General features: G+C 43.9%; 4 protein-coding genes across 8 annotated transcripts in view; 3 read left to right on the top strand and 1 right to left on the bottom strand.

The window, feature by feature from the left end:
- The first annotated feature begins 55 nt into the window (after window positions 1-55).
- On the top strand, window positions 56-4,877 carry ASCL3 (achaete-scute family bHLH transcription factor 3). Of its 2 annotated transcripts, none has more exons than XM_027700581.1 (2): window positions 56-3,679; window positions 4,006-4,877. In XM_027700581.1, exon 2 carries the CDS (start codon window positions 4,011-4,013, stop codon window positions 4,548-4,550), a length of 540 nt encoding a protein of 179 aa, XP_027556382.1. In that variant the 5' UTR covers window positions 56-3,679; window positions 4,006-4,010; the 3' UTR covers window positions 4,551-4,877. The 2 variants fall into 2 exon arrangements, with proteins under 2 accessions (XP_027556382.1, XP_027556391.1); XM_027700590.1 differs by having other exon boundaries at window positions 56-2,011.
- Window positions 4,878-6,440: 1,563 nt separating this feature from the next.
- Window positions 6,441-19,216, top strand: CUNH11orf16 (chromosome unknown C11orf16 homolog). The gene is given in 7 exon segments (XM_027700602.1): window positions 6,441-7,784; window positions 8,537-8,687; window positions 9,859-10,087; window positions 10,865-11,530; window positions 11,910-12,097; window positions 13,813-14,008; window positions 17,025-19,216. Coding segments are annotated over 6 exon segments (1,542 nt in total). The 5' UTR covers window positions 6,441-7,617; the 3' UTR covers window positions 13,954-14,008; window positions 17,025-19,216.
- On the bottom strand, window positions 15,097-20,360 carry AKIP1 (A-kinase interacting protein 1). Its single transcript, XM_027700616.1, has 5 exons — window positions 20,262-20,360; window positions 19,923-20,000; window positions 16,779-16,883; window positions 16,438-16,488; window positions 15,097-15,548 (listed from the first exon to the last, which is right to left on the bottom strand). Exons 1-5 carry the CDS (start codon window positions 20,358-20,360, stop codon window positions 15,405-15,407), a joined length of 477 nt encoding a protein of 158 aa, XP_027556417.1. The 3' UTR covers window positions 15,097-15,404.
- A 2,774-nt stretch (window positions 20,361-23,134) lies between these two features.
- ST5 (suppression of tumorigenicity 5) overlaps window positions 23,135-27,553 on the top strand; it is a 168,520-nt gene continuing 164,101 nt past the window's right edge. For 2 of the 4 annotated variants that reach the window (XM_027700637.1, XM_027700645.1), the window contains exon 1: window positions 23,135-23,281. The gene's annotated coding sequence lies outside the window, so the exon portion shown is untranslated. The remainder of the gene's footprint in view (window positions 23,282-27,553) is intronic. The other 2 variants (XM_027700664.1, XM_027700672.1) reach the window with 1 other exon arrangement.

Raw genomic sequence — 27,553 nt, forward strand, 5'->3', positions numbered from 1 at the left:
TGCAAATCCCATCTATAAAAGTACTTCTCTAAAAATTGCTTCAGAGTAGAAATATGCGCTTATTGAGTGGTTAGATAAAGAAAGGCTCATTGAATTGTTAATTGAAAAAAAATTTTAATCCCTGACTCAAATGTAACTGTGCATGTGTAGGTACATTATTGTCTGCTACCATTTTCAATTCCAGTATGGAAGGAAGTGGTACATGGAAAAGTACTATGTGTCTGGCTATATGTGTTTGGCTTGCTTAGTTCACAGCCTGGGGGACAGACTATACCTGTGTAGCTCTGCCACATCAGAGGTGGAGACACGGTTGTCCCATAACATCTGCATTGACTGAGCTCTTTTGCAGATACAGAGCTTCATTCTCATGTCAGTCCTGTAATCTTCCAAAAGTTCCAGAGTTCATCTGGAGAGATTTGTAGCAGATGGCTAATTGGTGGATGCATAGGATTCTTGCTTTAAATTTAAAAACAAACAAACAAACAAACAAACCCCACAAAGACTGACAGGACAAAAAATATAAAAACAAGCTTGGGTTCAAGATACTGTGTTCAACATCCCACCCTGATGAGTGGAATGTTGATCAGTGGATATTGTTACGACAGTCATGTACTTAGGGTCCCCTAAGGAAAAGTAGTGCAATTTGTTTGTTGAGCACATGCCTCTCTACCAGTCCTGGCAGATGTTCTGCCTCTTGGCTGCCTTTTTGATGAGGCCTGAAGCTGGTGTGGGATGGAGGATGCCAAATACAGCATTGTGGCTTCACACAAGGGCAGCAGGAGCAGAATGTTTCCTTGGTGGCTGGCAGTCTCAAGAAGGCAAGACTGAGTATATGTAGCTCTCTTGGTAGTAGATCAAGTGTTTCTAATCCTGCAGTGTCTTCTGAAATTTTTAAGCTAAACTGTTTTGGTTTGGGATTTTTTTGTGTGGTTATACTGATAGAAGGGCCAAATAGTGGGATAATCTAAAGTATTGAGGTAATCCTGTAAAATGTGGGAATTTTGAGGATGGCGGTCCTATTTCTTTGCACCTGTACAATTGAACAGCTATATACTGATACAAGTAGCATCAGTATACCTGTATACATGGGATTATACAGACTGATTGCTCCATACTATGTTTCTAAGTTTAAGCAAAACTTCAAAATGTTTGTCTTGCTACCGATTGCTCTCTATATTCAAATCTTACCTCTTCTTACATGTATTCACCTTTTATATGGTGTTATACTTCCTAACAATAAGGGAATTTCCCAAAATTACAGTAGAATGCAGATTAAATTTGAGGGTATTAAGCTAACTAATGTACCCTCACCTCTAATGGAGACAAATCCATCACAAGTTTCCTCTTAATAAATGCTGTTTTTCTGTGTTCAAAGTGAAGCTATGAAAATTTCCTTATGCCTTGATGGTGAATATTTACCTAAATTCTAGATGGTTGTTATATTTAGACATTAAAGTATGAAATGCCAATAAATGAAAATACTGCTTTAGTAAACTGTAACAGAATGTATACAGGAAGTAAACAAAGTAGGTTCCTAATACTTTTTCAGGTAATCTGGATGTATTCAATAACAGTTTCAAAATTTCTAGCCCTTGGTGCCAAGTTTTGTTGCCATCATAGCTGTGGTGTGGGTGGAAGAGCCCAACCAGAAATGAGCAGATCTAACTGTAAGCTACTTTGCATGTTGTCGGTTGACTATAAATTGCAGCAGTCATTGACTCAGCGGAACAAGCGACACAATTCAGGTAAGAGACTTGCATGTTGCTGTATCTAGCCAAGATCTTCACTGAATATCAATGTCTTTGTAAATCACTTCTACCAGCCATTCACTAACAATGCTTCCATAGCTCTTTAATGAATCCTGTTTAATATGATCTCTTATTAAATAAGGTGTAAGAAAAATGGAACATTAATTTCTTTTTTTTAAATATCATTCAGATATTTTCAGGTATTCATCACTCTTAAAATAGCACGTCTTGTTTCCTTGGATTTTACTTCCGTCTGAAGATTGGTGAGTCTCTGGTCTAAGAGGAAAATGTTCCTGACACTTGGATTTTGCACTTTGTGCTGGTAGTAAGGCAGCAGGTAACTGTTTTATGTAATGCTGTTGTCCAGCAGAAGTGTCAGTACTAAGCAACAAATACTGCAAGTATCTCTTCTTGAGGAGTTGTGTTGGTTTTGATTTCTTGCTCTGTAATGATGTTTTGCTGTAAGTTTTTGTTTTGCTATGTAGCAGACTTTTTCCTCAGACAGTGTTTTTAAGTTGTTAGCAGTAGAAAGTTTTTAGACAATAACCTGTGTAAGTAGAAAATGGAAAGATGACTGGCTATTGTTTTGATTTTACAATGAGTGTATGTTCACCTCTGATTTTTTTGCATGCATACTAACGTGAAATGGATGTGTGTTCATGCTTTCAGCCTACCTACAGAAGTACCTGTTTAAGATGCATGTGACTTTCACTCATGTCTAGCAGCATGCTATAAATGAATTCTTAGTTCATAGGATTTCTGTGGTGAAATCTATGTGCACTATAAAAAGAGACAACACTGAGTTCAGAGGCATTTTCATAGAATATATTGTGAGGACAGGTCCATACTGAGTAAAAAATTCTCTATTTTAATCATGGCAGGTACGAAGTCGTTAGAGAACATTACAGTATCCCCATATACTTCTGAAGGATTCAGGGGATCCCATTTATGTTATGGAGCTGTGATTGGAGCATTTGAAGCTTTGCAAGATTTTTGTGAGTATGGAATCTAGATGTGTCTAGTAACCTAGCTGAATGTTCAGGTGTGGATTCCATTTTAGAGGATGTAATATAACTTCAGTGCTTTAGACAGCAATGTATAGATGTGCAAGTGGATGGTGAGTAAGAACATTTTTGGATAAATTCTGTGTAGGCAAGTATTGCCTTCAAGCTGTAAGGATGGCTCACAGTAATTCTTTAAAAATTAACTAGTAATTTCAAATGTACTTTAAGTAGCTATTAGATGACAGTCATTACATTATCAGCACTTATGCTGATATTTAGCTATTTGAATAATGATATTGAGAAGACACTATAATGTAGCTTTCTATAAACTACTGCAAGATTATCTTTATAATAAATCTGTAAGGGTGATTTAAATAGTTACGCCTGCTGTAATGCTGCTCTGAAGAGAGGATATGGGGTTTTAGTAGGCCAGACTGAGTTACAGCAGTGCCCCAACAACTGTGTGCAGTTCTTTCTTAGTATTGCTTGGACATATATTTTTTCCTTTTATTGATTATTTCATACTCCTCTGTCGATAGGATTGTATTTAGTATTTCATATCTGTGTTTAATCTGCAGGTGAGTGCAGGAGGAGCATGAGGACCCAAGGAGATGTTAGGCTTAGCAGAAATTCTCTCTTCTTTCTAGATTCTCTAAACTTCTTTTAAACCTTTTTATGTTGAGTGGATGTAATACCTGACAGACATGAAACTAAGATTGAGATAGCACAAGCTTTCCATCTATTTAAGGTAGTATGGTGAATGAGACATCAAATGAACAGAGAGAAAAAATGATTTGTCTTTGAAGGCTTTTTGGTATGAATAGGGAGTCTTTTACTGCAATTGTAGACTTAATTTTTTTCAGGAGGAGAAGGAGGTGGAGAGAATGTCTCAGATGTTGGCGTGCTTTGTTTATTGTCTACAGACATGTAAGTTTTGGTGGATTTGGAGCAAGCTAGACTGATGTGGAGTATGTAGATTCTCTTAATTTCTAAATCTGAGGTGAAAGGAGACTGCTTGCTCTTTCCTGTTGTGAATTATTTTAATCAGTGTTGTTGACTTACACTTTCTGTATTTTCAAACAGCAAATTGTTTGCTCTATCTAATTCTATCACCTTTCTGAAATGTCACAAATGCATTCAAAATCTCTTCTGGAAAATGCCAGTGAGGCCAAGTGTTGGTAGGTCTGCATGAGGTGTTTTTATTACTGTTCAGTAACAGTGGTTTAAACTATTATATAACTGTGTGTTTACAGGTTAAATGCAGAACCTGATGGATGGCAAAAGCTACTGTAACCTCATCTGTACTGAGACCCAGCGCATACAACTGGCCCGGCCTTTCTGTGCCGACCCACTGGTCACATTCCACGTGCACCCAGAAACACCAAACCAGGTCACTTGCTGTGAGGATTTGTCGTTCCTTCCTTTCATGTCTGAGCATCTCATCACGGAGAACTTCTACAGTGAGCCCTGTACCTTTCCCTACCAAATGCCCCATTCCAATTTCCACAGAAGTGAGTACTCCTACGGGCCAGCTTTCATCAGGAAGAGGAATGAGAGGGAAAGGCAGCGGGTTAAGTGTGTCAATGAAGGCTATGCTAAGCTGAGGCATCACCTGCCGAAGGAATACTTGGAGAAACGGCTCAGCAAGGTAGAGACACTCCGTGCTGCAATAAAATACATTAGGTACCTGCAGTCTGTTCTGTACAGTGATTCTGTGGTGGCAGGAAAAAACGTCATGGAACCAAGCCAAGCACCTAAAGCAGTTAACAAGCAGAACCAGTTTTTGCAGGCGATCTAAAGTGTTCCAAACCAAGCAAAAGGTACTGTGTCTGGGAACGTAGTAGCCACTCCATTAATGACGTGCGTGTTCCTGGCACATCTTGGGATCAGCTCGGAGCACACGTCAGTGTCAGCCCACACAAGAGCTTTAGTTTTGCAGATAGTAACTAAACTTAGATACGAAAAAGACCACTGGGAAAATCTTAGCTGAATGACCTAAGTTAATTCATGAAAATCAGGAAGCGTTTCTAAATTTGTCACCAAGCTAAAAATGTAGCACCTATATGTGTGAAGTAACTGTATGTATCATCACAGTCTGCATGCTTTAAAATAAAATCTTTCTACTGATGGGACTGAGATTCTTCTCATTTTTTGTTGCTGATTTACTCTCACACTTTATTGAAAGATTCATGATTGCCAATGCTTCTCTTGAAAGACTCTTTTAAAGGTTCCAAGGAGTGCTGTTAGATGCCAACAGAAAGAATAACTTCGTTTAAGAGGGAGAAATAGAGTAGAGTAGCAGCTTTCTGCAGCACAGTTACTGAACATAGGAAGATCATTAAGTTTTGCTTGTGCTGTTTCATTGTTTTCTTATTAATGAATATTTTAATCACATTGAAAACTATTGACTTAGCCTAATTTTGGTTGAAAATTGGATTCTTATTCGGATGTCACTGCCCTTAAAAATTACTAGAACTACTCACCCAATACACTACATAAAGACCACCCCAGACCTCAACCATTATCAGTCAAAGTCCCGAAAAATTTCTGTTGCAGGATTGTTTTTTCCCCATAGCCAAGACCTTCCCAGCCTCCCAGTCTGTTCCTCTGTACTATTGACGGTTTCAGTCAGGTGTTGTAGAATAGATTTGTATGAAGATGATGAAGAGTTTAGCTCACAACTGGTAAAAGTGTTCTTAACATTTGCTCTGCGTAAGGGGATCGTATGATTGATACTGAGCAATTCTGCTGACAGCACGAGAGCGTGTAGCGTGTGCAGCAGAATGCACAAAAAGATGGTTACAGACTTCTTAAGTGATGTATCCTTGTCTCTAATTGCAGTCATCACCCTGTTACATTGTTTTTATAGCAGTGAATTGGAAAATGCCTACAAAAGGCAATTAAGCATTCCAAACACACACCCTCCAAAAAAACCCACAAACACAAAACCAAACAAACGAAAAATCAAACCCCAGTTGTTAACTCTGTTTTAAGGAGGAAATGAAGATTAGGGATCACAGCAGAGATTAACAGGTGGATTTCTGCATTATAATCTGTCATGTTTTTGATAGACATGTTGTGGGAAAGGGGTAGAATTCATTAATCCTTCCCCTTTAGTGCAAAGGGAGAAAGTTGTAAAGCGATTTGACCTTGGTTTATCTCAGCTTCAACCTTTCTTTTCATATTTCAAAGCAATTTACTTGTCATGGCCTGTGGTGGCGGACTTTTTTTCCCCCTTAAATCTGAATTGTAGCTTTGATGCTGTTTTTATCCTGTAAGCGTAGGCCTAGAGGACACTGAGCTCTCTTATAACCCCTTCTCTGCCCCTGCAGTCTTTCAGTGCAGTACCTAAATCCACGTGAACACTGAGCGAATGTGTGGCAGACAAACGGTCCTCTCGGTAGTCCTGTTCCACTGGTTTTTAAGTAGTAAGATCAGGATGTCCAATCCTGGAAGTAACAACTATGGCAACCTCCATAGCAACCAGGAAACACTGGCAGCAAATGGCTTCCTGTGTCCAACGGGCAGAAGGGCAAGATTTCTGCACTCGGACTAAATCCAAACTGACCAGATGCACTGTTACCAATAGCTGGTAAGTTTGAAACTCTGCTGTGTCAAACTATTTGGAGTTATCCAGAAAGAAAATCTCAGAATATAGTGTCGTTGCCTTTGTCAGTGACCTGTTTTGTACAGAAATAGGGGTCCCTGCCCTCAGCAGTAACAGTGCTGAATGGTAGAAATGATAGTTGCATTTCTTTGCAAAGTATTACCTATTCTGTCCTGTTTTGGTTTCATAAGGAGGGGTCTGTATAGTTACGAAACAATTGGATATATTGTGTTGATTTGCTGACTTAAAGATATATTCTGCAGCAGTTAACCCACTCTTCTTGCTGGGTTTGCTCTGCTAGTTTTCTGAAATTATGTATATCTGGGAGTCTCCACAAAAAAGACTTCCAGATGATATTTCTTAGATAAGAGACAAAATATCTAAACAGGAGTTTATCAAAATATCTAAACAGGAGTGGTTAAACTGCATTTTGTAAAATAAAGCACTTAAATTTTATGTCGTTGAATTTCCATGCAAATTTTACTCTAAGCATGCTAAATGTTTCTAAGCAATGTTAAAAAAAAAAAAAGAAAAAGGAAAATGAATGGAAGCTTGTCTACTACATCTTTTTAAATTACCAGAGATAGCATCACATCATTGATCTTACTCTGACAGCCTCTGAATAGTTATCACTTGTCACATCTGAGCATCTCATTCTTTCTCATTGCAAGCCATAATCCTGCTGTTATAAAACATGACAGGACAGCTGAAAGATCAAAATATTTCCTCTTAATACATCACCATAAATAAATAACAGGCAATGGTAATCTAACATCACGTTCAAAAACTGTCACGTTTACTCAGCTTGTCAACTTCAGCTGTAATTTCTGTCTCAGCTTGTAAAACAGTGAAGGTTTGGCTGGCACTGTGTACAAGAACGCTTTAAAGGAGAGTGTAGGTATAAAAAAAGAGAGCTGGATTTTACAGAGGGAAACAAACATTGGAGGGAGGTGAAAGTTATTCTTTTTCTGGAGATTTTCATAGCATTTGTCATTTCCCTGGGTGTTTCTGTCCCTCTTCCAGGTTGGGATTTGGGTGACTGAAGATCACTGAAGGCAGTGATATGGGTTCATCTGGCGAAATGCCAGTCTGAATATTCTGAATTCGGTGTTTTTAAATAAAAATAAACAACTAATCAAAATTACTGAGTTCTTGAGGTATGCTGGAAAGGATTTCCTTGTGTTAGAAATGCCAGTACTTTGTCTCTTTTCTACCAACAGATCACGACTGAGTCCTGCGGGTATCTGCTTTTGCAAGAATGGCTAATTTGGAAGGGTTCCTGCCTACAGGTCACAGGTATTGCAGTGTGAGGCCAGCTCTGGACAAATTCTCATGTTCCAGCACTGTACCTGCCATTAACCCCACCTGCAGGAGCTCTTTTGTAGTGTATCCTGCCTGGATCGCTGAGCCCCTCATCCCCCAGAGGTAAGATCAAGTCTGTCATTTGTTTTTTTCCATGATATCTAATAGGATAAACCAGGCTGGTGTGTCAGATTAATAAATTAGCAGTTTGAACATCATTTGGGCTTTTCCACCCCTGCACTGGCAGTTTTTTAGGTGGTGTTAAGTAATTTGCTACCTTGGAGATTATGAAAAGCAAAGCCTGAGTAAGCCTCCTATCAAAGAAACATTCCTATGATATTATTTGGATAAATAAAAGCATCTTGCATTAGCAGCTGTCTTCTGTGAAATGTTTCTAATGCTTTGTGACAGAAGATTATTTTTCAAGTTTTAAACTTGAACCTGTCATCAACCAGCAGCTTGGTTGTTTACTTCTCTGCTTTGCTGTTCCCCGAATGCTTCAGTGTAAACCATCAGCTGCAGCATTCTCAAGCACGCCTACGCTGTGCTCTGTGCTGGGGAAGGGTTGCATTGTCTCACCACGAAAACAGCAAAGGGATGGTGCAGGTATTCCTGGCCCAGGATTCCAGCAGACTGCTTCCTCTAAACCTAAAACCAAAGAAATCTGGGTAAAAGCAGACACTGACATGTTTTTCCCAAGAACAAGGAATTGTCCCTGCACAGGCAAGTTTTCTGTTTCTTCCCACGTTCTTTGGCCTGTGGGAGTGGTAGAAAATGAGATGGAGTGTTCCAGTTCCTAAATCTTAAAAGGTTTTTTTTTTCATGGCCTACAGAAGCTGTTTCTCTCACTGCTGACCCATTTTCTTTTCTTCAAGGTGCCAATGGATTAGCCACTGCCTCCATTCCCCCACCCTGGCATGGGAGAGACTGGGGAGATCCGTGTGCATAGATAGCAAGGTGCCTGTGCTGGTGAGAAGGGAACAAGATGGATTTTATTACCGTGGTACAGTAAAAGAGGAGATAGAGGTGAGCAATGGTACAGTAACATGGGTGTGAGTAATAGGGAGCAGTCCTCACACACCACCTGAGTTCAGTGTAGCAGTTTTGGTTTCAGCTGGTGCATGAACTAGAGAACAGATCACCAGGACAGCTGGAGCTTGTGGTTATATTGATTCATAAAGCTCCCAACATGCCTGATTCCAGGCTGTTCCTTACCTCCTGCTGCCTGACAAGCCATGTGAGCCTCTTGTGTGCAGCATAGCCTGAGGCACCAATAAACTAACAATGGTTGGAACCGTGTTCTGCTCAGCCCCCTTTGCTGAGTCCATCCCTAGCAGTGAGCAGGTGTGTTTCAGGGATCCTCATCTTGTGCAGAAAATGGATGCCCCACAGACTCCCAGTTCCTGGTGAAAGCAGTGTTCTTGTGCACCTTGAAAGAGCAGCCCTCTGCCTCTGCTGGTGCTGGGCCCTGAGCCAGGCTCAGACAGCCTGAGTGCCGTTGCAAGCGGTGTACGGGCTGCTGTTGTGTGTACACACATAACCATCAATAGCACAGGAAAAGGGTTAGTGTTTTATGTACACACATCTGTCTTGAGTCAGGTACAGACCAATGGCTTGGGGTCTTTCCAGAAATGTCAGTGAAAGCTTTAATTCATTAGTTTGTTAGCACTTCAAACTTAACACAAAAAAGAGCCTATTCTTTCTCAAGAACAGGGAAGTGCCTCACTTCATTGTTGATGGAAAGCCTCTTGACAGGCCTTAGTGTGAAAGAAAATAAAAATTCCCAACAAACCCCCCAAGAAGCAGAGTTAGTGTTGTATGTAATGAGGAAGGACTTAGGCACAACTTAAGAACAGGTCTGAATGGCGGCAGTGTCCCTTGTTACTTGGCACACATGGTGTTATTTGTGAAATCCAGTTACACTTGTCTATAGTTTTTTCTCTTGGGAAAGAAAATACAGATCCTAGTGGCGGTGACTCTATCTATACATATGCTTTGCTCATCCTGCTTTCTGGGAGCCTCTTAAAGATTTTTCTGGCCATCTCAGTGCTGGACTAACACCACACACTATTTAGCTACTGTTCAGGCTCGGTTTGGCCTAGTCACAGGCACAGGATGGCCTCCTACTGAGGATTACATGACCTGACACCTTATAGGGTGTTTTTCAGTGGAACTGCTATTTTGTTCTTGATAACAGAGTGAAAGAGGCATGTTCCTGGTAGAGTTTGCCAAACCACTTGTGTCCCGTGGAAAGCATCCAGTGTGTGTGCAAAAAACAGCAAAGGATGACATTCTGGAGTATGTGAATGGGATGAAGCACTCCTTACTCCCTGGAGACAAAGTACTGGCACCCTGGGAGCCAGATATGGCCAGGTATGGCCCAGGAACCGTCCTCACAGGCATTGAGACAAGGGACCCCTCATGAGGTAAGAAAGGTGTGGCCCTCTCCCTTCTCGTCTTGCTCTGGAACACGCGTGAGACTGTCGGGATAAACGCTTGTCACGACAAACTCTTGTCACTGTGCTACTGCCAGAGGAATAACAGTGCACAGAGTACAGTTTAGTGTTGCTTAGAGCTTACAGGAGCTGATGGGACTTGCTGATGGATATCTGTGTGTAACCTTTTCAGTCTGACCCTAAGGAAGTTGCGACCCATAACAATGTCATCTGTGTCCGTGGGTGTTGCTGGGACAGGGCTGTGTCTGCCATGTGCAGGACTGTGGCCTTTTCACAAGGAATACAAATGAGACAACTTTCAGGAAGCATTCATCTGATCTTAAATGCTCGCATTTGTAACAAATGGTACATCTGGGAGTGATTTTATCACCCAAATGTAGGAGATTTCAACAGCTCATTAATTTTTCCCACATTTGACAGTCAAGCTCCACTGACTTACCAAAATACTTTTCTCAGAGCATTGCTGCTAACTTTGGCAGTAAAAACAAAGATTACTCAGTCAACAGTTTCTTGTTCATCTGATGACAAACTGGGTGGAAAGATGCTGCCAGGCCTGTGTTTTAATGATGGTGCCCTAGCTGCCCACTCTACCCTCCCAACATTATGGTGAGATGCTTTAGAGGGGTGATAGTTGATCCTGCTGCTTGACAGAAGTAGAAAGAGTACAAAGCTGCAAAGCCTGATCTGTGTATGTGCACTGCCCAGGCAGGCCAGCTGCTTATGGCTGCTTACTTTTTCTCTTAACAGCCTCAGAAGATGAAGAAATTACAGTCCAGTTCTGGAATGATAAGAAAGTGAAACTCCCATGTAATGTGGCTCTGTGGATCCCTGCTGGCCTCTGGGAGAGGACTGTGGAGATGATCCACATGCCCTTCACCACCAGGCTGAAGCCCAGAGAAAGTCCGGATGCTGACTCTTGTATTTTTCCCTGTATTTTTAAACCAGCCTTCATTCCTGTTTGTGCTAGACACAGCCTTGCCAAGCACTGCTTGCTCTGCTCACCCTGCTGGCCACGTTTCCACTACCACTGTGGTGGTGGTTTGTGCTGTTTGTTAGGATGTGTAAGGTGCACCTGCTGCTGTCACCCCAGTGCTGATGCCTGGCGGTCTCTTCCATCCAGGTCTCTGGTCTTTCAGAACAAATCTGAAGAGGCAGAGTCCAGCAGTGAGCCCTCTCCAGGCCTTCTAGAACTGGAAGGCACAAAACAAGAAGCAGCTGCAGCTGTGGCTACATCTTCCTCCTCTTCTGATTCAGAGTGGGACCTGAAGCCAGTCCCCACTGGGAGTACTGTGGTGGACAGTGCTGTTAACACAGGCTGTGGCTGTCTCGAAAAGCCCAAGCTTAAGGATTCTGCAAGACCTCAGTGGAAATACTGGAAAAGAAGCCACCACAAGTCACATTCCAGTAATTCAGGTACCTTTTAACACCCCCACAGAGAAGCAGCAGTCAGAGGGAACAAAACCAGATGTGCTCTGGGCAGGGCAGTCACTCTGCCTGTAGCTTATTGGTTATTGATATTAGTACTGTAAATTTGCATGTCAGTCTCCGATACAATACTTCCCCCTCCCCAATGTTTCTGCTGCCTCATCTGGCATGGTAGCTCTTCTTTTAGCAACTCATCTCAAGGAAAAATACCACAACAGTTAATTTCATTAACCTGCATGGCTAGTCCATGCTGAATAACCTGGAAGAATTCCTTTCAGGCTTAAATTGCATTTTCTCTCTTCTGAAACAAATGATTCTCCATTTCAGTTCTGGTTTTACTCTTACACACAATTTTACTCCTTGCCAGGACTTGGCAGTTGCAGCAGCACATGTACGAAGGGCAAGCTGGAATCCAAAGCCATCTCCATTGGGGACACATCCCATGTGGCCACAGCTAATCCGAGTGCAATGTTTGAAACCATTGAGCTGTCTCCCAGAGGGCAACTCACAGTGAAAGAAATATTAAGAGACCAAGATTCCAAGCCATCACTGGGGGTAAGGTAATCTGTATTAATAGTGTAGTTATGTAAGCGAGAGGTTTGTTTGAATGGAAAAGAGATTCTTGTTAATGGTCTGGGAGCTGGTTAGAAAACTACATGGTTTCTAACTTAACTGCTTGCTAAGGCCATCCACCTGTTTTGTGATAGGTAGGAAACTTCTCCACTAACAGGAAACAAAAATCCCCAAACCTTAAGGAAGGGCTGAAGCTACTTGATAAAACAGAACCAAACTGTGTGAGCATTCACTAATGCAGAGTTCAGTTCAGAAACCTGCCAAATGCCCATGGACAGCAACTCAATGAAGTCCTATGGAAGTAGACTTACATGAGTGGCCCTAGAAATGGACAGATGTGACTGTCAGCAGCAATAAAATACAAGGAAAGACTCAACCTGGAAAGGTGCTGCGCTCTGCCAGTCAAATTCTGTTTGTCACAGTCTTTGTCTCTGAAAGATGAAAGCAGATTCTTTAGTAAACGGTTTGTGCCAAGTTTCTTCTCTTACTCCCTTGCAAGAAGCAAGCAGTTTAAACAGCAGCTCCCTACCCTAAAGCTGGGGATATAGAGTAAGCAAACTGTGTCACAGCTAGGAACAAGGACAACACCCTGGTTTTTAGGCCTGGTTTCTCTTGGCCATGATCCCTCCTGCTTTAGAAAAACTTGGGAAAAAAAATCAGAACATGAATGCTAAAAAAAGCAAGCACAGAAAAGAGGAAGAAAAAAGCTTACAGGAAGAAGTGGAAGATGAAAGAGAATGTCAGCACAAGAGCATCTGGGGTACAATTAATAAATTATATATCAGAAATCAAATATTAGCTCCTCTGTACCTTCATGCTCTTGCTGCTGTGAGCTGACTGCAAAAAAACTTTGAACATTCTAACCTTGCACATTTAGGAGAAGATGAATCTGTTAATGACATGTCTTACTGAACAGAGAATATACTGGAAGATATCTTATATTCTCACAATTATATGCATTCATTTTAAGCAGATGCTTACCAACTTATTAACTGTATGGTTCCTACTTTCTATTTCTATTCTACTTTATTATTTAAATAATCATAATTACACACCTTTTTAATTGATTTCCTAGGAATTTACCAGCTAATGTGGAGCTTCAGGCAGACATGCTGTATGTTAGCAAGTGTCACAGCTGTGCACTGAAGTGACATGATTTGCCTTTTGGGAAAACTAATAAGAAAACAGAATTGTTTAATTCTAGCCCCAAAGCAGCAGCATGAACCACAGCAGTGGGCACAATGTGGTAATACAGAGTATAATGACATACTTTTATTCCTGTAAAATAGCCCTTGGTGATTTTAAACCTAGAAGATACATTGGTACTCTGTGAGATAGCTGGGGCAGTTTTATCATGCGGTAGACTGCATCAGAAGTGATTTGCAACAAACAAGTGAAGTTAGACCGTAGGCTGCCCAGAGGTGCTCTCTGGGGGGCTGATGTCCTCTCTCTGCAGTCAACAACAATCCTCCTAACTTCTAAAGTAGCAAAGTTTTTCATCAAAGCCTAACATCTGAAAATCCTTTGGTCTTCCTGTACAATTCTCTGTTTCAGCAGTAAAGTTTGTACTAGCACAGAAAATATACCATTTTTAAGGCTACATGAGGCAGAGGTACAGCCAGGAAAGCAGCAGTTAACAAAGACATTGATGCTTTTTTTAGCCTAGATTTCCAAGGGATTTGTTTTCTGTCCTCCAGGAAGAAGGTTTTGCAGCATCAGAAAAACAAAGAAACAAAAGAGCGTCAGATGATAAATGTAAAGCGACTTGCGTGGGCGATGACAAACTTGATGTTATAGAGCATGTCAGAGCTCACTTGCAACAAAGCAGAGAGACATGATCAACCAGAATTCAGCACATGTACAGCTGATGAAGTTCAGGGGCTGAAATTTCAGGTAAACTGCTTATACTCTATCAGTGTTATACTTATTAAGCAAATCAAGTTGTGATTTAGGTACTGTCTCAGTAGAATATCTTTATGGATGACTACATTTTTAATACTGAGAAACTCTATTTCTACCCACATCAAACTTCAGCATCCTCACTCTTTACTCCAAGGTGTGATATTAAATTCCTAACTACTTGAACTTGACTTTACAATTCTGGAGAGAACAGATGAACTAGTACGAGCACTAAAAGCCTGAACAGATGCACAGCAAGAGTCCAATAAACCTCCAATTTGTCTACAGTTCTCTGGAGTGAGCCAGAGGAATTCAGGAAAGCAATTTTTGTTAGTAGAAAGCCAGAAGGAATGCAGAATCAATACAAGTTGACAGGTGAAATTATTTTTTTCAGGATTAAAGCAGAAGACAAAGTAGCCAGAGGGTAAAAGACCTGCTACTGTAGAAACAAATAACAAAATGCTTAGAGATCCAGCATTCAAGTCACTGAATTTTATGCTCAAGTGAAAATTACTGAAACCTTAATACATCAGCTACAAAAAGATGACAGATCTATATAGGTCACATCACTAATTCTAAACATGGAACCTGATCCTTTGGGAAAGTAAAGCATCCAGGGAGTTTTGTTAGCAGGACTGCTCATGTTTAAAGCATATGAACTTGTCCATAAGCTGCAGTCTGCAGGTGCTCAGCAGTACTTTTCCCCTGCAGGAAATAGGATAATTCAGGGTACCCCACCGCCCTCAGAAAAGGCAGCTAACTGGGGTTGAGCCTGGTCTGCAAAGGGACAGGACTTGAGGGATCAATAATTTATGTGCCTATACTGAACATCTGACATATATTCAAGCCCCTTTCTGAGCTGGAGTCCTAGGTAGTGAATTCTGTTTACATTTTATTTCTTTATTAGAATAGTAAAAGTATAGATAAGAGAATAGATTATGATCCAGCTGCTCTAAAATCAGTGCCGTCCTACAGAAGCTAATGCACATCCATATTCATACCACATGGATCATGCTCTCTGTGGTCCACAATGCGACATGGAGGTTCTGTCTGAGGATACTATAAAAGAAGCAGTCCTCACAAAGGCTTGATCATGTATTTTATTCCACTGATTGTATCTTTAATTGTTTAAAGCAGAAGAATCTGGAATTACACAGTCACATAATTGGATTTAAAAGGCACACAGTGTACAAATATTTATAAAATCAGTGTACAAAGTGGGTTGCATATAATTGCATTAAGTAGAAAACAAATATACAGGCCATAAAAATGGAGTCCCAAAGAGGAAGCTACTGTTAAAGTGCTAACAAGAAAAGGATATTTATAGTTCATTACATGCAGTAAAAAGAGCCTTGTATTTTATTCCCATGATGTCAAGAAACAACAAACATCACAGAACAAAAGTTAAATCAACACTTTGTCCTGCATTGACACCTACTACGAGGGTTTTTCGCACCATGTCGTCTGAGATTGCTGTGACAGAATAGATGCCGGGAGAAACTTCGATATACAAGTCTTTGGAAGCTTGTCTGGTCTTGAAGAGAAAAAAAAAAAAGCTTCTTTACTGGTTAGTCATCCTAGATTTCCCACAAAAATAAAAAGTTTGAATTTGGTTAAAAAAATTACATTTCAGCTGCTATATAAACGTACTAAGATTTTTCAAAATCAGCGTGGACAAAACTGTGAAATGTTCCCGTCAGTACAGAAATTAACAAGTGCCATACTCAAAGTATTTCATCTAATGTTTCAATCTGTTGAAGTGATCACTATGCTGTAATCTACGTCTCACAAAACTGAAAGTTAGCAACCTAGACAGTTTTGAACAAAAACCTGGAAAACATTCCCTATGACAAGGGTGCTCCCACTAATTTGTACTGTGGGACAAATTCTGTGTTTCTCGTCTACTGTGGCTTAGCAGTTCATGAAATTGATTTGGTGAGGTGTTAGGCTTTTAGAAATAAAACCAGATTTCTTCTCCTTGAGGAACAGGACTCTTCAGAGAGCCTGTATGAGGGCCAAGAGTAAGTGGCTAAGCAACTGCTGTGTGCCTTGCTGCACACTTTTCCTCAGGAGCACAAGTGAGGTGAGACTGGAGAAGTGCTGCCTTACTGCTGCTGATGTAATTCACAAAAGCCTAGAGCTTTATCAGTGTTTCATGTTCTGTACCAGTCTAACTGCTACAGACTCTTAACTGGTTATGTACCAGAATGCCACAATCTGGCTTCTAATTAACTAGTCAACTCTCTGTGTGCCCATTTTACTGCCTGTACATACGTTAGGATTGGCAATGCACCACTCATTAATCTTCTGTCTCATCAAAGTCGCCACATCTGTTACAGTTTTTAACTAGCTTGATGCAAAATGATGATAAAGGAATGCCATCAAATACCTCCATTTAAAACCAAAGTATTTTATAAACTTACACGTTGCTGGCAAGTTTGAGCTTGACTGGGTGCTCTGGAAGCTTCAGACCTCTGGGAAGACAAAGATACTGTTTTCTAATGATACAACACATCCAGCCCAAGTGAGGTGATGTGTTATGTGCAGGAAATTTTCCCCTCCATGAAAGGACTGATATGACACTGGTTGGTGCCACCAGAAGTTACTCTGTCTACCCCCCACCCAAGAGAAGGCTTAGATCAGTCCAGGTGTTCCTAAGTCCATACTGTCAACCTACATACATTAGTGTCTCACAGATGGATGGATAACAATTATCCCATCGCAAGGGAAGGAACAACCTTAAATCAAAACCAAAAGTACCTACCTCTTCTTCCACCTCTCTTTCCTCTGCCTGCCTGCCATGGTATTTGCAGATGTGTTTAATTTCATGCTCCTTGCATCTCGGGGCTCCCACGAAGCTATAGTACTTCTGGACAACAATAGAAACATAGACTATTATGTGGGGAGGCATCAAAGGCCATATTCACAGCTACTGCAGATTTACAACTGAAAGTGGAACTGCACAGCTACTGACTTCCTGTATTAATTGGCTGGTTTGTTCTCTTGTGAGGATTAAAACGATGCCTGGATGTCCACGGGACACCTGCCTTATGGTACGAGACTGTCAGCCCTGATTTTAGAAGCCTGTCTCCTGACACAATACGTAGGGAGGGACTCTGGCACCTCAGAACTGAATTCATAAAAATGTCAGAAGGAATACTCTGGAAATACTTTCCTGATCAGGCTCTTCAAGAAAAGCTCAGGTGGAAGAATGCACAGTCTATGGGTCTTTAATAGGACATATATGCAAGCTAGGTGCTTTGCAACCTAGCCAGTGAAGATTCATTCTGCAGGGCACATGCAGGAACAGCACTCTAAAAGCAGAGCATGTTAATACTGAAAACTGAGTCAGTAAAGAACCTAAAGTGTCTTCAAGGCTGGTACCAGCAGCACAGCAGTTTTGAGAACTGTATTTAAGTCCACAGCAGCCCTCTTCTGGTTCAGCTGCAAAGGTACTGGAACCTTCACCACTGCAAATTGAATATTAGAGTACAGCTCTGCTGCCATCTGTTGTCATCAGAGAACTCCTCCCAGGGTTACCTTTTTGATCACAGGGACCAAAAAGTTCCAAAATATCTGTTTTATTTCACTTATGTTTCCTTGACCCTCGCTGTCAGGACTAAACATAACAAAAATAAGGCCAATGGCAATTCTGATTTCCAGATCTACTGCTATGCTTTATTTCTTGAGCTTATGCACAAATCAACAGATCTGGTTGCTTGTATTATGGTTTCTGTGGAGCTATGTCCCAAAATGCATCAAATGCTCTGACCTATTGCATAATGCTTTGCAGCACATCTCTGTATCACAGGAGGTGAGCTGGATTCTTTTACATGATGGCACAGAGCAAAGAAATTAAATCAAACTTTTGGTGAGTAATGAGGGTGAACTTTGGTCCCTTAGTAACTCCAAACAACTCAGCTTAAATCCCAGTTTTCATTGTTTGCATTAAAGTGCCTAAATGGTTATGTTCAGCTGGGGATTTTTATTTGCGCTTTTGAAACTTTATCCATGAACTTACAGGTCTGACAATTCCCTCCTTTTATGACTCTTCTTCTCTACAGAAATGACTGAAGCAGTACTGTCTTGGCTGATGCATAAGTGTGGAAATCATTCACTGCTTTTCCAACTCTAATACTGTTAACAGGCCATAAGGTAGACCCATAGAATAATATAGGTTGGAAAACACCCTTAAGATCATAGTCCAACCATAAACTTAGCACTGCCAATTCCACCGCTAAGGATGAATCTCTATACACTTGTATTTTTGTTTCATCTTGTGGAAAACTCTATTCTGCCTGAGTTGTTTTAGGGATAACTGGTTACTGTGTATGTAGGGCTTTCAGATGATAGAGGAGTTGCTTAAGATCTAATCATTTGGTGCAATGAAGTACTGTTTTCTCTAATGTACTTGCAGACTTAGCCTGTGTTATTAACTCTGGAGACAACGAGCTCCCTGCTGTGTTGTAACAGCTCCCGAGGGGCACAGCCGCTGTGAACTGTGGTGGAGTTCACAGAGACTTCAGAGCAGCAGCTGGGCTGCAGGGCTGCGTTCACAAGGATGAGCTGGCAGAGGTCCATCCACCCCATAGAGCAATGAACCTGGCAGCCAAAGCCAGCATGAAAGCAGTGGAGCTGTGCATCTGTAAGCCATACCCCTCCATTTCTACTTATCACAAAGATACGGTGCTGCTCAGAACTGAGCCCACAGTCCTCATCCAATGGCAACATCTCGGATCAAGTTTGACCCGGTTTCATCTGGGAATGGAGTTGGTTTTCTTCCTAGTAGCTGGTACAGTAGCTGTATTTTGGATTTGGTACAAGTATAATGTTGATAACAAACTGATGTTTTGGTTGTTGAATGGTGCTTACCCTAAGGACTTTTCAGTGTCTCATGCTCTGCCAGCAGGGAGGTGCACAAAAAGATGGGAGGGAGCCTAGCCAGGACAGCTGACCCAAACTTGCCAAAAGGATATTCCATACCATGGACTGTCATGCTCAGTATAAACTGGGAGAGTTGGCTGGGGGGGGCTGACTGCTGTTTGGGGACTGGCTGGGCATTGGTGGTGAGCAACTGCATTGTGCATCCCTTGTTCTTCTTGGGTTTTATTTGTCTCTCTCTTTTTCATTACAATTATTATTGTTATTATCATTACTATTATTACATTTTACTTTGTTTCAATTATTAAACTGTTCTTCTCTCAACTCCCGAGTTTTATTTTCTCCTGATGCTCCTCTCATCCCACCAGGGTAGGGGGCCAGGGAAGGGAATGGGCTGTATGGTACTTAGTTGCTGACTGGGGTTAAATCACAATACTGGGGAGGTTAACTCTGAATTCGGAGCAAAAGCATGACACAAAACAATCTCTTTGCTCGAGAGTCGAACTCTCCTTTACTTCCACCACCCAGAACACAGTCAGCCAGCATGAGTGCTTCACATTGGCCTGATGGAAACAAAGGGTCATAACGCCGCTCTACAGCAGATACTTTGGAGCACTGGAAACGCTCCATACATTGTGACACAAAAGCCTGCGCAGGGGCCGACACAATGTAACTTGTGATGTCACCTGACATTTCTGCCTCTCTGACTGTAATGCCTTTTCACCAAGAAATGGAGAAACCCTCTGCTAAAATCTATACCGGGCTACTGGTACTGTCCATGGAAAATGCTGATAGTGGTGTTTATCAGCTCAAGTGCGATAACACTGGTGAAACCTGCCATGTACCCTGCTACCACATGATGGTGAACGCCCCAAATGTCTTCACCTAGGCCCGCATCAGAGGCTCAGTGGCTGAACTCTTTCCATGCAATGAGCGAAACTGAAGACTAATATTTTCAGTAAAAGTGGTGCCTGCCGGGCACATCATAAACATTCCCCTTTGCACGGGTCTGGGGGCGAAACCTCACCTCGCATTCCCTTGAGGCTTTACCCATCAGCTTCACGATCGAATCGAAGGCTGCATTGAGACGCTCGGCTTCTTCCTCCTGCAATTAAAGACATTCTCTGTAACCCAGCGCGGTGCTCGTTGCTTAGATGCAGAAAGTGATTAAACAGCAAACACTCCAGGCTGTCCCTGGGGTGGCACAGTCCCGGGCGGCCCAGCGCTGCCCTGCCGGTTCCAAAGGAAGATAAAACGCGGGGAGGGGGGTAGGAAGTGACAAAGCGTATTTTAGGAGGCTCGTTAAGGCTCGCACGTATACAGACATAGAGCCGTGTGTACAGAGAGGTGTGCGGGTGTCACTGACCGGTCCCGGTTCCGGTCCCGGTCCCGCCGCGCGGCGCCGCGCGCGCTCCAGCACATCGCGCGCCAGCCCGGCCGTGCGCCCCCCGCGCGCCACATCCATCCCGCCGCCGCCGCGAGCCGCCGCCGCCTCCTGCGCACGCGCCAGCCCGCCCCGCCCCGCCCCGCGGACCCCGCCCCCCCGCCGCCGCCGATAGGGGGCGCTACCGCCCCGCCCCGCCCGGGAAGATCCGGCGGGACGCGGCCCCGCGCAGCGCTTGGTGTGGGGGACCTCGGCTCGGCGTGCCCGGGGGCCTCCACCCTGCGGTGCACAGCGGTGCTTGCGCGGCTGTTTGGTTCTCTTTTAAACTTGTGAGGTACAAGGTGACGATGGCAGTAGGCAGCGATGGCCGGCTGGGCGAAGGGCGTGCGGGTGAGAGCGCACAGCATCTGCATCCGCTCCCCGAAAGGAGAACCCGCTCACCTGGGTCGGTGAAAGAAACCACGCGGCGTTTTGGCCCCCTGCGAGCAGGGTTTGCCAAACCAGCCGGTTCGCTCCCTGGGAGCTGGGTCTGTTCCAGGAGGGTTCTCCAGCGAGGCCGTGGTCACCGCTTGGAGTCACCAGATGGGCTCGGGAAGCGGCTCCGTGTGAGTCAGAGCCGCCCCGAGGACTCGCTAACCCCGTGTGCCCTGAGGTGACGGTGGGAAGGGCCAAATACGCACAGAAACTTTAAGTGCGGTATGGCCAAGGTTAACATGGAGGCCCCGATTCTGCAAGTCCTCCATTCTTGTTGAGAGCTTTGCTAGCTGTAATCTGTCTGGCAAACAGCACAAATAATCCCCTCCTAGTTTAAGTTTTACTGTCATCTTCCAGTTGCTTAACCAGAGCAGCAGCCAGGGCTTGTAATAAACAAGCCCTTTGCAGGCTGCTTGTTCATTAAAACACATTCAAAGCCCCAACTCAGTGTTCAGATACAGCTTAAGTTTGGTCTGCTGTACTCACAAGAAAATCTAGGCAGTTGCTGGAATGCTTGAGGTCTGGGGAACCGAGTGAAACATAAACAGAGGAGAAAAATAATATTTGATAAAAGCAATGTTAGCATGTTTGATGGGCTGGAGAAGCAGCCAGAATAGACTGCTTCTTGCTTAATTGGAAGCTGAACATCTTTCTTTGCATCATTCCTTGTTAGCAATGGTCTCCTGGAGAGGCAGGTGAGTTTGCTGTCTGGCTGCACTTGTGAAATAGACTCGGAAAGGCCCTCATGTCCTTTTCATAACAGGGAGAGAACCATTCATTTGCTACTCCTGCCAGGTACTTGTAGCAGTAGCTTGTTCAGGAGGTAAATTATTCCTTGTGTGTTGAAATTTAAACTCCCACCATTTTTTGATGTTCGATGACACAGTACTCCTTTTGCAGCTGAGTAAATACATCTGTCCCAAGAAGGCTGACAGCTGAAACAGCTTTGGCTTTGAAACACACATTCACATCAGAATCCAGATGAGAGCTACCCTTATTTCCTGTACATTCACTCTTTTGAAATATAATGGAGGCTTGTGAAATGCTGGGCATTTACACCAGATTCCTTGTTGCATGGGATGACGGATCAGAATATCTCAAGACAATATATTTTGTTTTGCTGATGAGGTGGCAAAAGCCAAGAATAGTTTATCCTGAGCACTTGGTTCTGTGTTCAGAGAAGTATCCTTATGTAGGAAACCTCATAAGCATATGTCTAACGTGGAACACCATTTTGCTTCCATTTCAGTCAATGGGAAGAAAGTCAGCAAGTGCTTAAAGTTCAAGAAATGTGTACTGCTGGAATTTGTACTTCCAGTTGCAGAATACTTGTAGCTCTTTTTTTTTCCCTTCTGTACCTAGAATCATTTGGATAATATATTGCAAAGTGACTTGTTTTATAAATGCCTACATAATACTTCAAGATCTAGGAGCAGTCTTTGTATTTCGCAATACTCATGGTCCTGCTAACAGCCAGTATCCTGCCTCTTCAGTGTGTTTTTCTTATATCAAACGTCTTGTGCAGGTTTCTCATCTGCCAAACCATCAGAAGCCACACGTGTGGCAGGGAGCTGGCCTGCCCAATGCTGTTGGTGGCGTGCGTGGAGTATGTGCTTTATTGCTTGTACCACACACAGACCTTCTTCACCCCCTGGTACGTGCAATGCCCCGTGTCCTGGTGTGCCAACTGGGCACCTCGGGCTGTGCTCCCGAGGAAGCAGAGCATTCCAAATTGCTGCCAGGAGCTGCTCCCAGCAGGCTGGATCTGAACCGAGGTACCCGGCATGAAGTCCAGACGCAAGCCGCTGCCTCCCTCTTCCCCCCTCGTTCTCCACAGGTGCTGTTGCTGCGAGCTACCCCGGGGAGCTCGGGAAGGGCCCCCGGAGCTCTCCCGCTCCCGGAGCCCTGATGGGATCCATCTGCCCCGCGCCTGGCGCAGGAAGCGCCGCCTGCTCTCCTCCTTCCTTCCGTTCTGCCCCGAAAGCGGCTCCGCGCCGGGAGAAGCGCAGAGCTCGGAGTGTTTTAAATAAAAAATAAACGGTATCGCCCCTCCGGGCTAAAGGGAGGAGGAAGGCTGTCAGGCGGGGGTCTCAGTCCCCTCCTCCGCCCATCGGGTCCCGCCGTGCTGCTTCCCTCCCTCCCTCCCGCCTGGCCAGGACCGGGTTTGGGGCTTGGGGGGGGTGGGCGCCCACCCCTCCGTGGGGCCGGGGCCAGGGCCGAGCGCTGCTGGCGGGAGCGGCGTTTCGGGCGCCCGGGGCAGCCCGGGCCGGGCTGCGCTGCGCTGTGGGAGCAGGTTTCTTTGTTGGCTGCCGGGTGACTGGTTCCCATTAATCTCCCGCACTGGCCGTGGCCGTCTCCACTTCCTGCCTTTGCATACTTCTCTCCCTCGATCTCAGTCCCTTCCCTCCCCCTTCCCTCCCCCCCTTTCTTTCCCTCTTCCCAGCTTCTCCAAAAAAGCTACAATCGCCAGGGCTGCGGGACGGGGGCTGGAGGCGGCCGGCGGAGGGAGCGCATCCCTGCGCGCCTCGGTAAGGGCCATGGGAGCCGCGCTGCCGGGCGGTGGTCGCCTCTGGGGGAGGACCTGGGCAGGGAAGCGGGTCTGGGGGAGAAGCGATCGGTCCTGCTGCGGGTCGTCGTCCGTGCACTCCGAGAGCCGCCCGCCTCCCGCCAGTGGGGCGGGCCGGAGATGCGCGGCGGCAGCGGCGGGGGCTCCCCGGGCACCGAGGGTCCCCTGGACCGCCCCTGGAGCAACGGAGCTGCCGGAGGCTGTGCCGGTGCGGGCTGGCCCCGCTATCCTTGCGGGACCCTGCCCTGCTCGGGGGGAGCGCGGACAGGCGCGGGGTCCTTGCGCACGGGCGGAGCGCGGAGTTGGTGCTGCCGCGCTGGTGAGCGCTGAGCCCGTGGGACGCTGGTTTTCGCGTGGGTGGCGTGGGCAGAGGCACTGCGGAGGGACAGAGCCCGGGAGACCACCTCGGCGGGACTGGGATAACTCCAGCCCGCCTGGGGAGCCAGCGCGCCGAGCGCGGGGCTCTGGTCTGGGGAGAACGGCGGCACCTCTTTTCCCTTCCAATGCCCGCTCGCATCGTCTGTCCAGCCGGCTGCAGTGTTTGCGTGCGTGTTGGAAAGAGTAGAGGAGCCACCTGGACTCCGGCGGAAGACTTTAGGATCCCAAGACAGACTTGGCTGAAGAGCTGAGGGAGCTGCTTCAGCAGTTCACTTGGTGGGAAAATCAGATGTACTGGCCTTGGCTTGGTACCAAACGTTTGCATTACTAAGGTCACTGCAATCAAAGAGCAGTGGCTACATATGAGAGAGCCTTCTTGAGTTTACTTCAGTTTTATCTCTCAAATGGACTTTGAATTGAGCAGTCAAGCTAAATAAAACCGGATGCATAGTATTATTCCATGGAGTATGTTAGTAGTAGTGTTTTCTACACCCTTATTCTGCTATTGTACTGAGTTTGGGGAATAGGTTTTCTTTCATTTTTATGCTGATTTTAACTTCAGCCATATATTGAATAATCCAGTAAAAACCATCTAGAGTGATCAAAGCCTGTGGAAGATGAAGGATGAAACCATTAGCTATAGTTTGATTTTTGATGATAGGATGAATTGAAGTGAGGCTGATTTGCCTTTAAGACTTGATAATGTTTTGTTTATACATGATTAATTTATAGTTAGTAGATGAAAATATTCCATATAGTGGAAGGGTAAGTTAACAGAGCAAAGGTACAAGTATCATGCATTTAAGGTGAGATTTGAGAAAGTCATGTGGGTTTTAGGAATATCAAAATTTAACTTTCATTATGGTAATCAGGTTGTGCAGATGACATAGTAGAAATCTGTAACCAGGTTGACAGGTAAGAGTAAGATTTACGGGTTTGATCATTCATTTCCCTCTTGCTTTAAGATTAGTTATTTAAAGGAAAACTGCAACACATTTAAGCAATTGTGATGACTTTAACAAGTTACCTAAGAGTATAGTCAAGCACTTTTTAAAGTAGCTACAGTCTAAGAGCGACTGCTAAGAGCTAAGAGCGACTAGACTGATATGGAACTGATGAAATCTTGCTTCTGGGGTGGAACCAATTTCCTCTGAGATCATGGAGTGAGAAGTGGGACTTCCTGGGAAGAGGTGATAGGGATGGTGGTGCTGGGCTTCACTGGATAATGGAGACTGTCCTGCTCCTAAAAGTCTATAGCATGTATTCTCTTGTATGCAGAAATAGGACAGCCCTGCCTGGCTTGACTTTTTGCTACTCCCTTCAGGGTGCTAAACTCCCCCAGCCAGCTTGCACAGTGTAGTCACTGCCTTCCTGGCTCAGTGGAGGAGGAAAGTTGCCTTCTGTCCTCTCTTACCCCTGCAGCATGTTTGTGCTGTGGCTGCCAGAATGTGCTCCAAGGAGCTCAGGACCAAGCATTGCTCTCTCCCTTTAAGCAAGTGGCTTAACATATACTGTAGCTCTTTAAGGAGCGTGTGACCCCTTATTATTGGTGACCCTGTAAACCATTGTGTAATCTGTTGACTGTAACATACCATGCCAATTTATTCTTGGTTGGGAAGTCTTGCCAAGGACCTGATGGAATAGCATGATTTTATCCACTTTATTGTTTTCATTGTGTTTCATAAACATCTAAGACCCTCTGGGAAGAATCACTGGGGCGACTGGGCCTCCTTTTTTTAATTGTTGGTTAAATAAATGTTGCCAGTTAAAAAAAAAAAATAAAGTGGTATGCAGCATCTCAGAATGCCTGGAACAGCAAAGCACTCATGTTTAGGAAGCAGGACTATTTTTAGTGTAGGGGCATTTAAAGAAATGATACTAGCCCCTTGCGAAGAGGTCACTGTGAAGTGCACCGAAGAGCCTGCTTTTAACTGGAAAGCAAAACCAAGTTTCCCACAGTTGAGTAAAGTGAAAGAACCAGATTTGTGCTTTTCCCACTTAACTGAAGAGTGAAAGGGTGGACTTTTTTGTTAGTTTACAGTAGTGGGAGTGAGGAGGCACAAATTCTTATCATTAAAAAAAAAAAATCCTGGTCTTGATGTGACCCTTGCCTTTCTGATTCCCTCCAGAGAGTGACTGCAATGTAGATGTAGGACTGAAAAGCATTTAACACTTTCAGAGAAGGGCTGGGAACTGGGAGATGAGAACATGGTGTATCCCTTGGGATGTGTGTTTGTGGGAGGTCAAAAGTCTCTTGAACGGTTACCATCCTTACCTATACCTTAAAGAACTGGGGTAAAACTTAAAAAAAAAGAAAAAAAAAGGCATGGGTGTTGAGAACTCCAGGTGATTTGTGATCCTAAGTCAATTCTGAATATGGGACTGAGGCAATTCATCTGCCTGAAAAATGGAAGTACTCGCTTTGGATGGCTTAAGAGAATATGGTTTAGGGCAAAGTTACCACTGTGTGGTAGAGCTGTCATGTTATCTACAGGGTCTTGAGTAATCCAGCTATGGTTAATGCAACCCAGTCTCCTGAGGGCAGAGGACCAACATCTGGACTGATCAGGCTTTTAAAATGTACCAAATGATAACGGAGTTGAGTTTTGGTCCAAACTTCATTGATGCCTTGTTCAACATAAAATCAGTTTAGATTATGAATTAGGATCTTTTCACTTTTTTTTCTTTCCAGTGTTGAGTGCCATGTGTGTTAGTTTTGTCTATAGTGCGCTATAAAGTGTGTGCAACTGTTGCTTTTCAGATTCTTTGGTCTGCAGTTGGGATTTAGTTGGCAGTGCAGATAGAGGCAAGTTTGGGGAGCTGAATCCAAATATTTACATTCTGAATTTGGCCTAGTTCTTGTGCTTGTAAACACTCCTAGTCGTATTAAACTTTGGTGAGGTTATAAGTGGCTTTGCCAAGCCTTGGAGAGTCACACCCTAGAAGACCTGAAATTCCCCTTTTTGGGAAGAGTTTTGGATATGTTTTTTGGTTGTACATACATCAGCTGAGAGTTAGTACTTATCATTTTTACCTTTCATTTGACTGCAAAATCTTTTCCTGTATGTTCCTTTTGGTCATGTAGAAATGTCTCATGCTGGTGAGATGTGTCAAGTTAAATGTCATGGAAGAGAAGTCCTGCCCACCTATGAGGTGCTGTACAGACTCTGGAAATCCTGGTCTTCCTGTGCTGCTCTAGAGCTCTGCCCTGGTAGAGAGGGGCCGTGGTGAAGTTTGCCCTCCCTCTATAGCTACTGTTTTCCTGGTCCTTGATGTTTGTATGTGCAGAAATACGGTTTGGAGACTGATTTGAGCGATGGGGATGCTCGATTAGAGTTTCAGATTTAAATCCTTTTTTCATTCATATAGGCTTTAAACAGCTGTCAGATTTTGTTAGAAACTTTTTATTCACTGGGGACTGAGCCTGGAAGATGTATTCTGCATTAGCAATTGAACTTTCTGAAGTCAACACTCCTACAAACTGTAGGGATAGTGATCAGCTAGTACATTAACTCTTCATGGCCAAACCACCCTCTTGTTTGGGTGTGCCTTTCTATTTGGGGCTGTTGCTGTCAACCAGAGTTTGCACTTAGGACAGTTTAGTTGCAGAGAGCTGGAGACTATAGATGGAGGTGATCGAGTTGCAATGAGTTACATCAGTTGAGGTCTGTAGCTTTATATTGTTAGCCAACCTGGTTTGGACTGCATTAGCTTAATCCACAGTGAACATGTTTAGAGTAACGTAACTTGTTCTCCACCTGGAGTATATTCTCAGACAGTTAGAACTGTTGAGGTAAATGAATGGTATAAGTCATACAGCCAGTGCTTTTGATGCATTCTGCTGTGAGCTTCTGGC

This window comes from Neopelma chrysocephalum, unplaced genomic scaffold (assembly GCF_003984885.1).
Source record: "Neopelma chrysocephalum unplaced genomic scaffold, ASM398488v2 Primary Assembly neopelma1_24, whole genome shotgun sequence".
In the NCBI taxonomy this organism is placed as follows: Eukaryota; Metazoa; Chordata; class Aves; order Passeriformes; family Pipridae; genus Neopelma; species Neopelma chrysocephalum.